At 49.8% G+C, this 12,605-nt stretch overlaps 2 protein-coding genes across 2 annotated transcripts in view; both read left to right on the top strand.

Annotated features, from left to right (window-relative positions):
* Positions 1–279: 279 nt before the first annotated feature.
* Positions 280–2,948, top strand: LOC136789117 (E3 ubiquitin-protein ligase Topors-like). Its single transcript, XM_066988858.1, has 2 exons — positions 280–1,201; positions 1,335–2,948. Exon 2 carries the CDS (start codon positions 1,422–1,424, stop codon positions 2,451–2,453), a length of 1,032 nt encoding a protein of 343 aa, XP_066844959.1. The 5' UTR covers positions 280–1,201; positions 1,335–1,421; the 3' UTR covers positions 2,454–2,948.
* Positions 2,949–9,816: 6,868 nt separating this feature from the next.
* Positions 9,817–12,605, top strand: part of PCSK1 (proprotein convertase subtilisin/kexin type 1) — a 30,046-nt gene continuing 27,257 nt past the window's right edge. The window contains exons 1-2 of the mRNA XM_048054738.2: positions 9,817–10,119; positions 11,271–11,375. Coding sequence (XP_047910695.2) covers positions 9,940–10,119; positions 11,271–11,375 — 285 coding nt within the window. The 5' untranslated portion in view covers positions 9,817–9,939. The remainder of the gene's footprint in view (positions 10,120–11,270; positions 11,376–12,605) is intronic.

Raw genomic sequence — 12,605 nt, forward strand, 5'->3', positions numbered from 1 at the left:
GCAATGGTAGGCGTCCCTACTCAACGCTTCTTAATATGCCCTGAATGTACAATTTTGTTTTATTTGACCACCATAGTTTTTTTGTTTGTTTGTTTGTTTTTTTTTTTTTTTTTTTTTTGAGCCAGAAGGGCCCGTGATTTCGTAGCATCCTGTTCTTGATGATTCTGCGACTGCTTGTTTTTCATGGCCACCCTCCTTATTTTGGGACTTTGGGACCTTCCCTTGTGCCCTTATCTGTGTAACGAACCCCCCACTGTTATGACTGTGCAATCACTCCTGAATATGCAAGGTTAGAAGAATTTTCCATTGCAAAAACACAACACTAATTCCTACAATTCCCCCCTCTTCTTTTCTTATTCCTATGGCTGTTTTTGCACCTCTTCACATCCCCCACACTCGAGGTTTTCCAACGTTAAGGCACAATATTTTTCTTCTGATGTCAAGGGGGATGACAGATACGCAGTGCTGATATTACTACAATACTAACAAATCATTGCTTGAGCCAGTCCCACCCTGGCAACCACGAGGTAAAGGTACGAGGTCACCTGCTGGAGTGCTGTCCGACAATATACAAAAAGTATATATGTGGGGAAGAAATTATTTGTTGTGTCTTGAAACTTTGGAAACTCTTTTTGGAAGTTCAGATGGTGTTTTGGACTGGACAGTAGGAGGCACGAGGGCACCTGCTGGAGCACTGGTAAGACCGGGCCCAGGCCTGGGTGGCTGCTGGGAAGCACCAACATGGAGCAGAAGACAAAGGACGAGGGGAGGGAGCAGGCAGCAGCTTCGTGGCAGAGCCAGTGGGCATGCAGAGGCACGGTGCTGGTGCTGGCCATGGCCCTGCTGGGCTGAGCGCTGCGGGCCGGGGCAACGCAGCAGGTTGTGACTTCACCCAGCGATGGGCTCTGAGGTCACCCAGAGCGATGGGCTCTGAGGTCAGCCAGCAACGGACTGTGACTTCACGGCCCTCGCTGCTCATATTGGGGCGCAGGCAGAGCCCGCCCCAGCCTGGCTCGTGCCTGGACTCCCGCTGAGCGTTTGTGCGAGGCTTGGAGCGCCGAGCAAGGATTTGTTGGAGCTGTGCTGTGGGGCCGTCGGCAGCTGTTCTCAGTGCCCGTCCCCGCAGGCAGTGCCTGTGTTTCCCCGGCCCTGCCTGGCTCAGGCAGCCGGGGCCCTGTGAGGAGCACTTGCAGCAGCGCAGGTGAGCTGTGTGGGGACACGTGCCCCGGGGCGGCCCGCGGGGGACGTGGGACCACCCAGCCGTGGGGCTGGGGCCGGGGGGGTTCCTGCTGAGGGGCCGGGGCACAGCCAGTGACCTTCTCTCTTCCTCGCAGCGTGCGCGATACCCGCTGCTGCAGTGCCGGTGCAGGGGAGCAGCTCGTCACCATCAGCTCTCCCCAGCGCACCTTAACGAGAAGATCATGGCCACGGAGGAGGCGTGGACGTGTCCCGTGTGCCGGGAGGGGCGAAAGGACGTGGCCTACGCGACACCGTGTAACCACCGGTTCTGCCTGGGCTGCATCCAGCGCTGGGCAAAACTGAAGGCGAGCTGCCCACTCTGCAGGACGGGCATGAGGACCATCAAGGTTTCCGTGCGGGGAGACGAAGACTACCTGGAATGCATCGTCTCCCCTCCCGCAGTGCCCGTACCTGTTGGCTTCCAGGCAGGCAGCGCCACCGCCCCCCACAGCCCTGCAGCGCCGGCTGCGTCCTCTGTGCCAGCCGAGGAGAGGGATGCGGAGCCCGATCCCCGCGCTGCTGTGGGCGGCCTCCTGCCCGAGGACTGGGCCGTGCTGTTCAGGGAGCGCAGGGACATCCTCGACCCTGTGCTGCCCTGGCTTCGCCGCCAGCTCTCAGCCATCTATGGGACACGCTGGTGGCAGGCGAGAGCTGCAGAGAGCTTCCTCCTGCACTCCCTGTGTGTGATGGGGCTGGACAGGGACGCCATCATTCAGCACACACAGCCCGCCTTGGGGCCCCTCACCGTGCCGCTCATCGACGGGCTCGTCGGCACCATCGTGGCTCTCTGCGGCGAGGACGCACGGAGGCTGCTGGGCCTCGAGAGCAGCCGCCCTGCCAGGGCGCAGGAGGTCAGACCTGCAGCTGCTTCTGGGCACGCTGCTCCAGCGCAGGGAGCCTTCAGTACCAGCCCCGCGCCCTCCAGCAGCTCTGCAGACCCTGACACGAACCAGATCCCCGGCACATCCAGCGCTTTCCAGCATGGGGGTCCTGGCGAAGTCCCAGCTGCAGACAGCCCCAGGGAGCAGGAAGAGCCCCGTGAAGAGCTGGGGCAGGAGGCAGCAGCAGGTCCCTCTGCCCGGGCCTGCAGGCGCAGACCCTCCACTCCTCACCGCTCGACTCGGGGGTCCCGGCGCCCCAGGAAGCGCACCCGGGCGAGCAGTGCCCAAGACTCTCCCCAGCCCTGCAAGAGGCCGACCCCCCGGCGCTTCTAGCAGGGCTCCTGCGGGTGGTGAAATAAAAAACAATAAAACAGATTAAATATAGCATAGAAAAAGTCTCGGTGTGATTCAAACCAGAGCTGGCACAGCCCCGTGCATGCTGCTGCCTTCCCTCCCTTTTCCTGGTGCCGTCCCCATGCCCTGCTGGCCCCCACTGTCCCTTTGGTCATGGCTGATTAATGTGCTTTGAAATGCCATTGCTTTATCATAGCAGAACCTCAGCTCAAACAATGTTCTAAAACTCTTTTCCAGCAGCGAGTGCTGTTCTAGTAACTCACACTGCAGTACCTTTCCAGCTATTCGTTTGATATAAATCAGCATTTGACCTATTAGACAGGTAGCCCTTGAAAGCGGCCAGAAGCAGTCTGTGTGGCTTAATGTCACTCGGCAATACGGTCAGATAGCACAGGCATCTGAAGGCTGCCCTGAGGAGGAGCAGAGGGCAGGCACAAGCCTCGCCTATCCGCAGTCTGGGGCTGCTTTGGCTAAGTTGGTCAAAGCAACACGTGGGCAGTTTGATTCCAGATTAAGAATGGTTAGATTTAGATTTATTCTTCATTGACCTAATCCAAGCCTGAGTTAAGTGTTTCAAACGGAAACAAGGAAGGCCAGAGAGGAATTTGCCCTGTTTGAACAAACCAGCCTGATTCTTTGCAAGTTTTCTGGAGAGCCAGGTGCCTCTCCTGTGAGGGTGACCTCGGGCACTGGCATGGCCTCCACAGGGCAGCCAGGTGCCAGGACAAGCGGGGCTGGCATCAGGGCCTGGGTGTGTGGGACACACAGCGATGTGGTGGGATCTAAGTGGTGAGAATGGCTTGCTTCCACACCCCTGGCGTTCAGCTGCTCCAGCTTAATAACAAGCAGGTGTGAGCAGGTAGGTGATGGGCACTGCCCTCCCTCTCTGGAAGAGCTGGCCATGTAACAGCAGCTCTTACCTGCCGCCGAAACATCGTAGGAAGTGTGTCTAAAAGACATCTTTCTTACTTACCCTTTTTTTTCGGTAAACTCTGGGCCTAGTACTGATTTTGACAAGAAGAACTTGTAAGTTAGTTTCTCATAGTTCATTTCAGTGAGACTAGCTTTTCTCACACAAAACTTTTTTGAATTTTTAACCTAAAATCATTGCTTGTTGTCACTTATTGATACTTACTCAAATATCATATATGAAATTGCTTACAAATTAAGTTACCAAGACAGAAGAAACCGATAGGCTTTTTCTCTATATAGCTTCTAAATCCTGAATGTGCTTTAATCAGCTTACCTATGTATTTGTTCTCTTATCTCGTGCTTTCATGCTCTGTTCTTTCCTGTCTTTTCCCTTTTACAGCACATTTGAAATGGAACATGAAGAACCCTGTATAACAGCCATTTTAAATTAATTAATCAATGTAGTTAGTCTTCCAACAAGACTTCTACAGAACTGGCCCCTTTAAATTAAATGTGCAGTGAGAATAATGATTTAGAGTTCTCAGCAATGTTTTTACCAACACTGAATATTATTTATATTGTTATTAAAACATCTCAACAACGTATGAATGTGTTGGCCTTCAGTTAGGGATTTATTGCAGATCTTGCAAGTGAGGACAATTAAGTCCCTTACTGGAAGTAAAACATTGTTAAAGGTATACCTCCCCCAAAAGTAGAATTTAAAAATGAAGGGATTTATATCCATTTAGGTGAAATTAATAAAATATTTTCCTAAAATATTTCCCTTTTTCTGATCATCTCTGTTATCTGGATTACTAACAGGGTATGAACTTGCAACTGCTTCTTTCTATTGCCAGAAGAATAATTTGGGGTTTTCTTTGTCTCTTTCAAATATTCATATTATTGCTGTTTTTCTGGGCTTTTCTGTGTCTCCTACAGGTCTGCCTGTGCATTTTCCAGGCTTTTTGCTTGGATTAGTTAGAGACATAGAGTAAACAAAATTAGCCAGGTTTCTACAAATGGACGGTTGTTCACCAACTGCTTCCTGCTTGCATAAGTGCACGCAGCGGGTAATGCGTGGTGTCATTAGTCCCCTGTTTAACTGCACGTATGGCTGGGAGGGCATGTTTGCATTTCATTTGAACAGATATGATTAGCTGTTCTCAGTGTTCGTCTGCAGTAAAACTGAAAATGTGTCATGCGCTATTACCCAAGCAAATGTAATGCCCCCAAAATAAACATGCCCCACTAGTTTGCAGGCAGTAATTGAAGGAAAAACAGGTGTTTCCCATATTCTTTGCGATTGCCTACACATATGGCTTCTTTTATGTTATCCTTCAATTACTTTGTAGCATTGGCTCCCGCAGAAGAAGAAATAGTGTTACCGAAAAAGAGTGTGGTTCAAGAGTATTCTTTGGTCTAGAGCCAAATTGAATACGAGTGGCACAGCACTCTTTAGTATTTAAATAATTAAGCTACACCAGCTACCACATCCACTTTGGCCATCAAACTGTGTTTCCAGCAATTGTCATTTTCAAATTCGGTCCTCTGACTTAGCAAGTTAAAGCTAAATATAACACAAAATGCCACTGAATGTTGTTAAACTCCTCAAATTGGATCTTTCAAATATTCAATAGAATAATATGGACACTTGCATGTTGGATTGTTTTTATACTTTACAGCCTGATGTTTTATTTTGCAGAACTGTTCAGCTCCCAATAGCTGTCTAAGATCTAGTGACCTTGCAGCATTAACAACAGACAGGATTTTGTAATGAGATGCAGGTAGAAATACCAGCAGCCACTTTCTATAGAACGCAATTTACAAGGGATTGTTCTTCTAGGTTAATGCACTTGAATGAGAGACAGAAGGAGGTAGAAGGCATTGTTCCTAACGGATGATATCACAGAGCAGTTCCTCAGCGGTCAGGGTGAAAGTCAGAGGAATTCTGCAAATTTGGCAGCAAGCCTGGCCCTGGAGCCGCTCAATGGCAGCCTGAAAAGCCACTCTTAGATGACGAAAGCTTGTAATACATGAAGCAGTCAAAACACTTTAACTCAAATTGGGATGATCTTTGATCCTTATGCATTAACCTCTTCCCTCCAAACAAGCGTCTCTGCATTGGCATCACGATTTCCTTCAGAACAAGGCTTGCTGTGGACAGGCCACTGTTTGGGCTGTTGGTCACTGTAGGCCTCTCTAGTAGTGAGCTGTGGTCCTGTATTTCATCCTCAACTCAGCAGCAGAATGCAGAGAAGCAGCAACACCTTCAGGACGTGTTCCACCTGTTTCTTATACATGACTTTTCTAACTTACTGCATTGAAGGCTTACAGTTTACCCATGGAGAACTACCCATATTTTAACCTAGTTAAGTTCACATGTTGAAAGAAAATTATATAAGGAGCCAAAATCTCCAAGAATACTAGAATGGCTGAGGTTGGCAATGCCCTCTGGGTCTATCTGGTCCCACCCCTGCTCCAGCAGGGCCACCCACAGCATGGTGCCCAGCACCACGTCCAGGAGGCTTTTGAAGATCTCCAAGGAGACTCCACAACCTCTCCGGGCAGCCTGTGCCACTGCTCCATCACCCGCACAGCACAGAAGCGCTGCCTGGTGTTCAGGGGGAACCTCCTGTGCTCCAGTTTGTGCCCTCTGCCTCTCGTCCTGGCACTGGGCACCACTCAGAAGACCCTGGCTCCGTCCTCTTTGCACCCTCCATTCAGGTGTTTGTACACATGAATATGATCGCCCCAGAGCCTTCTCTTCTTCAGGCTGAACAGCCCCAGCTCTCTCAGCCTTTCCTCACAGAAGAGGTGCTCCAGCCCACCGAGCATCTTGGTTGCCCTACATCGGACTCTCTCCAGTATGTCCATGTCTCTTATGTACTGGGGAGACCAGAACAGGTCCCACCACTTGAGGTGCAGCCTCTCCTGCACTGAGCAGAGGAACAGGATAGCCTCCCTTGATCTGCTGGCAATTTCATTACCTACTGCAGCCCAGCGCACCATCAGCCTTCTGTGCTGCACATTGCTGGCTTGTGTTCAGCTTGGTGTCCACCAGGAACCCAGGTCATTTTCTGCCAGGCTGCTCTCCAGCTGGGTGGCTCCCAGCATGTCGTGGTTCTTAGCTTCATCCTGCAAAATCAAATGGGTCAGCTTTGTGAAGTGACATCAGAAATGACTTTGCTTTCTGGCTTTATCATGTAACTGATTCAAAATGAAAAGTGATTGCATAACACCATTCTTCATCAACAATATTCTTTTGAAATATTAAGATGATAAAATGATGCAGTTCCCCTGAAGCTTCATGATTATTATTTTTTTCTGCAGAAAGCCCAGCTGGGCTCAAAACTGCAGCAAGCTGGGCTCAAAAACATAGTCTTGAAGCTTGAATATGAACTACCAGTTTTCAATATTTCAGCCCTACTAACGAGCAAGGGAATAGGATGTTGTGTGTAAGCGCTTGGCTTTTCAAAACCAGTCTGTCTCCCTTTTTTGTGCATGTATATTTGAAGGATCAGAAATCAGAGTACAAAAAATACAGCTATAACTTAGAACTTATAGAAGCATCTTGACAAGGAGGAAGAAAAACAAACAAAAAAAAACAGTTAAGTTCCTAGGCACAAGAGAGTTGAAATAGTGTCTGTGGTTATAATGGGGCTAACGTCTCATGTGGGGTGTACGAGGACACTTCCAATAACACCTTCTCCAAATATCCTGGAGGAAGCTACAAAACCTCAACAGAAGTTCTTCAAAATATCCCTGTGAGGTAAGTGTGCTGAAGGGGAGGAATCTGGAACATAAACAGATGAAGATTTGTATTTATAATTGCTGAAGCAATTCAAGACTTCAGAACACTTGGCCTTGGGTCCTGATTTTGAGTTAATTTACACTGCTGTCATATAATTAAAAATAAAAATAAAAATAGAATAACTGCTGATTTACACTCATGTTATATGAAAATCAGGACTGGGGGGATTTATTGCTTGTCCTTCAATAGGTACAACTCTTCATGGGCTAGCATAATACAGACATTGTATCTTTGCTCAGGTGAACGTTTTGCACTTGGGCCATAACAAGACGCTTCCAGTTGGGAAATTTAATGATTCCCAATCAAATATCACACACTAAAAACAAACCCAAACATTTCTTTACCAACCTTTCTCCACAAGAAGAAAATAAATCCTTCTCAGAACCTATTTCCCCTACATAGGAGGAAGTCTGTGTTGAATACCACGCTAAACTGAAGTTATACAGTAGAAATCGTCTTTTTATAGTTGGTCTTGTGTTTGTTTCTGAGCTTACACTTAGGCAGAATACCATTAGGTGCACTAAATAAATCCTTCACTGATAAACAACAAATGTGAAGTGCTTATGGACCATGAAACAATTATCATTGACTCCACCTGATGCTGCTGAGCAAGCTGTTCTTTTCCATTGTGCTATTATTAGACGGGAATGCAGTGGGTTGCACAGCATCCTTCATTAATGGATAGGATAACCAAGTTTGTATAGCGCATAGATCATTTTCTATCAGAGCTCAGGACCTTGTACACAGGCCATCTAACCTAAGTCCTGAACAAAATGTTATCCCCATAAATAAACACATTGGAATAAACTAAGACTTTAGAAAAGAGAATGGAGATCTACAAGACAGTCTTAGGGATGTAAATGTTCTACACACCTCTTAAGACTTGGGAATATAAACTGTCACTATACATATACATGTCTTTTGTTTCATTTCTGCATGGAGATATTTCTGCAGAGTTGCTCAATACCGAATGTAAAATGTAAACCAAAGTACAATCTCCATGACATGAATTGAAAGGTAAAAAGCCCTTTGTGTTCTGAGCAGAACAGTACTGATAAAACCAACAGAGGAAAAATCTGCATGGCCCCAGAAACTGTTTGCCAAAACAACCACATTGAAAGGAAGCCTCAGAAACAGTGCTAAAAATGGAACAGAGGGATATTCAAGGCATCCGTCCAGGAAAGTGAAGAAAATACATTTTTGGCAGTAAACACTGAGGAAATCATGTATCGAATGCAATAAATTAAATTGAACAGAAAACACACCCTAGCCCCTGGCTTGACTTTGACAAACCCTGGAATGTCCTCACCATGTCTCTGAAAGTTAGCATTGGTGAATATCAGGATAGTGTTGTAGTGTCATTTTATTGGTAGCTAGGTTGTATACTGATATTTATCAAAATATTACAGGTGCTTCTGGTATACCTAAGACACTCATCCTTCTCCCCCCCTCCCTCGATCCATTCAAACTCTTGTTCTTTTGAGCCCCTGTAAATGTAATGCCCAATAGTTGAGCTGCAATGGTAACAACCCCCTGATCCCTATGGGAACACAGGAGTCCTCACGAGGCTCTCGGATCTGTACCTGTCCTGGTACAACGATTTCCAAGGCTGAGTTTTCATCTATTTCCTCAAAGGCTGGCTTTGTACAATTGCCATATTTTCCACTCCTCATTGTTTTGCATTTATGTTTTCCATCATCTTCCTATGTTAAAAGCTAGTGAAGAGTAGGCAGGCATGTTGGCCACACTATAACAAAGAGAGAGCACAACACCGACATTTAAAATGTCCAGTTCAACAGCTGGAATAAGGAAGCATTTAAATAGAGTTAACTATAAACTGAAACTGCTAAAAGGTTCAGTTTCAGAGGTAGAAGCAAGAACGTTCAGGGAATACTAGGAAATCTTTAGAGAACTTTTCTGACGTGAGGAGAGAAAAGACAACGAGAGGGCAGTAGGAAAGCTAAATAAAACAGAAGGAGCTGGGTAGTCACCCACGGAAAATGAAATTACAGAATTAAATGAGTATTTAGCAAAGCCCGGAATTTGCTGAGAAACAGCAACCCGAAGACCTCCTCCGGGTGCGACAAAAAGTTTGGTTAATGATTATTTTCGAGCGACAGCATTTTGGGGTGAGGGCACCTGCTACGTCAGGGCAGCGGGCGGCAGCGCCCGGCTGGAGGTGCGCGTTCATCAGGCGTTACCGCGCGGCGGGTCCGGCTAGTTGGTTACCCGAAAGAAGTAAAAAAAGGACGAGAAATGTTCCACCCTCCCAGCTCGCACCGACGCCGCGGCTCCTCCCAGCGACACCCGAGGGCCCGGCGGAGGGGTGTCGCCGACGGGGGACGGCGCCACCTTCGCTCCCACCGCCCCGGGGGCGAGCCGCGGGCACGGCCGCGCGCCCCTCGCCTCCCTCCGCGTGGAGGGGGCGGGAGCCCCGACGGAGCCGCCCGCCCCCCGCCCCCCCCCCTCCCTCGGGGAAGCACCCTCCCGGCCCGGGGGCCAGGTAGACTTTGACGTCAGGATGTCTGTCGTCGTTTTGACGTGCAAAACGCTCATTTCCATTCCGGAGACCGAGGGGGTCTGGGCGGCCGCGCGGAGCCGGGCAGCCGCGCAGCACCCATCCGTGCCGCGCCGCGCCGCGCCGAGCCGTGCCGAGCCGTGCCGTGCCGCGCCGATCCGAGCCGATCCGAGCCCCGCCGCCCCTCCGAGGCTCTCGCCTAGCAACGCCGGCCCGCTGCGGCCATGGACGGGCTCCGCTGGTGCGGGCGCTGCGCGGCCCTGGCGCTGCTGGCCGCCTGCTGCCTGCCCCGCGGCGGCGGCGCCGGGCGGCAATTCCTCAACGAGTGGGCGGCCGAGGTCCCGGCGGGCCCCGACGCCGCCAGGGACATCGCCGAGGAGCTGGGCTACGACCTCGTGGGGCAGGTACGGGCGGCGGAGCGGGCGCGGGGCGCGCATCCCATGCGCACACATCCCTTTGCGTGCACGCGCACCCCTTTACCCCGTACACACCCCTTAACCCCATACACACGCACACGCACCCTTTTACCCTGCACACACCCCCCATGCCCCTTTACCCCATACACACACCGCCTCTACCCCATTTCGGGGAGTTGCCCCGCCGAGGACCCCCCCAGCCGCGCACGGAGCGGGGCTGCGGACGGCTCCCCCGCCCCACCCCAGCACGAGGGGCTCCTTGCCCCCACCCCCCGTCGCTTGTGTTTTTTTTTTTTTGGTTTTTTTTTTTTTTTTTTTTTTTGGGATGCCGTGACGTCAGCGTTGTCAGGGATGAGTAACCGCGTAGAGGTGGCGGCTCCGTCCCGGCGCCGGGCGGGGGTCCGCAGGCAGCGCCTGTTCCCACCGCGGCATCCCGGGGCCGGCTGCGAGCGGGGCGGGGGGGCGCCGGCGACCCCCTCCCCAACTCCCCTCCTCTTCCCCGTCCTCGCCCCCTCCTCGCCCACTCGCCGTGCTCACCCCTCTGGCGGTCGCGCCCTCCGCACGGGCGGCTCCGGGCGAGACCCCCGGTCCGGGCTCCCCAAGCCCTCGGTTCCCCGGTGCCGACCCCACGAAGTCCCCGCGGAGTGAAGGGCACCGGGGCTGGCCCGGCCCCTGCGCGCTGCCAGCCAAAATGCCCGCGGGGTGCCGGCTCCAAGCGCCGCGACCCCTCGTGAGACCCCCGAGGCACAAAGCCCCCGGGCACGGCAAAGGGGCCGCAATTCGGGGAATGCGGCTAAATGCATAACCTGACCTCCGGCCGGGACGCGGCTCTGCCAGGACACCTCTGTTTGCTCCGGTTGCTGCTACAGGAGTAGCGCTACTTTGCTGAGCACTGTCGTAGTAATGAGTGCGATTTAAGGAGGTTAAATGAAATGATTCCCCCCAACCCTTCCAGCAGCGTGCAGGCTGTGACAAGCGCTTCTTACTTGAAGGGTGTTCCAGTTCAGATTAACATATTTAAACGTAGTTTCTTGCTCTTTGCTTTCAAGCAGAAGACATTCCATCAGGTTGTGACTGTTGATCTTTGTTTGCGGTAGGGAGATACCTCTCCATACTCACAGCACGCCTCTGTCTTATAGATTGGATCACTCAAAAATCACTACCTATTCAGACATAAAAGCCATCCAAGACGATCTCGAAGAAGTGCCATTCATATCACTAAAAGACTTTCTGATGATGAGCGGGTGAGTGTTACATTTTTTTTTTTATGCCCTCTGTTTATTCTGACTGCTTATTGATTGCCAGCCTCCTAGCGAGGTCACAGGCAGACTTTGCTCGTTTTGCAAGTCTAATGTATTCAGCCATCCATACTTGTGTTGAATAATACTTTATTATTCCATCATTAACAGGCAGACTCTGACCCTCTCTTACCATATTTCTTGCAAGTGCTTTCCAAATTAAGATTTAAAATATGCAGCATTGCAGAGGTTTGGAATTTCAGATGTCTATGTGTTGCTGGTGAAAACATGAATGACGAACAACAGAGCTCGATTCAAAGCAAAAATCCATAGATGCAATAAGTTTAATCAGGCCATGTGTATGCGATTGCCATGGAAATTAGGTTCCATTTAAAGTGATTCAATATTACCAAAAAAAAAAAAAAAAGACTGAGGTTTTGCTAGATTTGTTTTTTCTATGGCAAGCGAAGACCCCCGCTTAAGGGATTCATCACATGACCTACACTTGCAGTCTTTTGGTACGCTGGGATCCCCCAGAAATCAGGGACGGGCACCGTTCAGAGCCATGGATTATACAGTCTAATGCACAATCCTGTAGCGAGGCAGACGCTTCCATTTATTTGACTTTACTTAGGAGAGAAGCATCCCTATTTGTAAACATACTGAGGAAATGTGGTGGGCGGCAAATTTAAGGAACAGAGCAGAATGCTGTCAGCCCCTCTTAAAAACAGCATCTGACACACATCAGAATGATGACATTTGAATTTCAAATCAGCACTATTGCAGCAGCAGTCCAAAACGTCAAGTAACTTCATTGTGAAAAGCAGCGTTTTGTCATGTAACGATGAATCACTTGAGAAGAAGTAATTGGTTATCTGAGTGAAGTTTTTGGATGCAAATGTCAGTTAGGAGGAAACATTTTATGAACAATTAAAGGAGGGGGTGAGACAGTGTATTTGTTTTACATGTTCTGTTTCAAAACTGTCCATTCCTGTCTGTCTCCTTGCAAGCATCAGATTAGCAGTTGAAGTCTTCTGGGTGAAATCTTTCTAAACTGGGGATGCTCAAAGCCACAGCGTTAGTGTAAAAACCACCACAAATAAAGGTTACATGCTGTATTTTATGCCTATACCTACGTTCTGATGCTGTCGTAGTACAGCGTTCAGGAACAGAGATCTGGCTGCAGTTCCTTGCTTTTCTCTCCCTCCCTCTCTGGGGAGAGCGACAGGACCCAAG

This window comes from Anser cygnoides, chromosome Z (assembly GCF_040182565.1).
Source record: "Anser cygnoides isolate HZ-2024a breed goose chromosome Z, Taihu_goose_T2T_genome, whole genome shotgun sequence".
In the NCBI taxonomy this organism is placed as follows: Eukaryota; Metazoa; Chordata; class Aves; order Anseriformes; family Anatidae; genus Anser; species Anser cygnoides.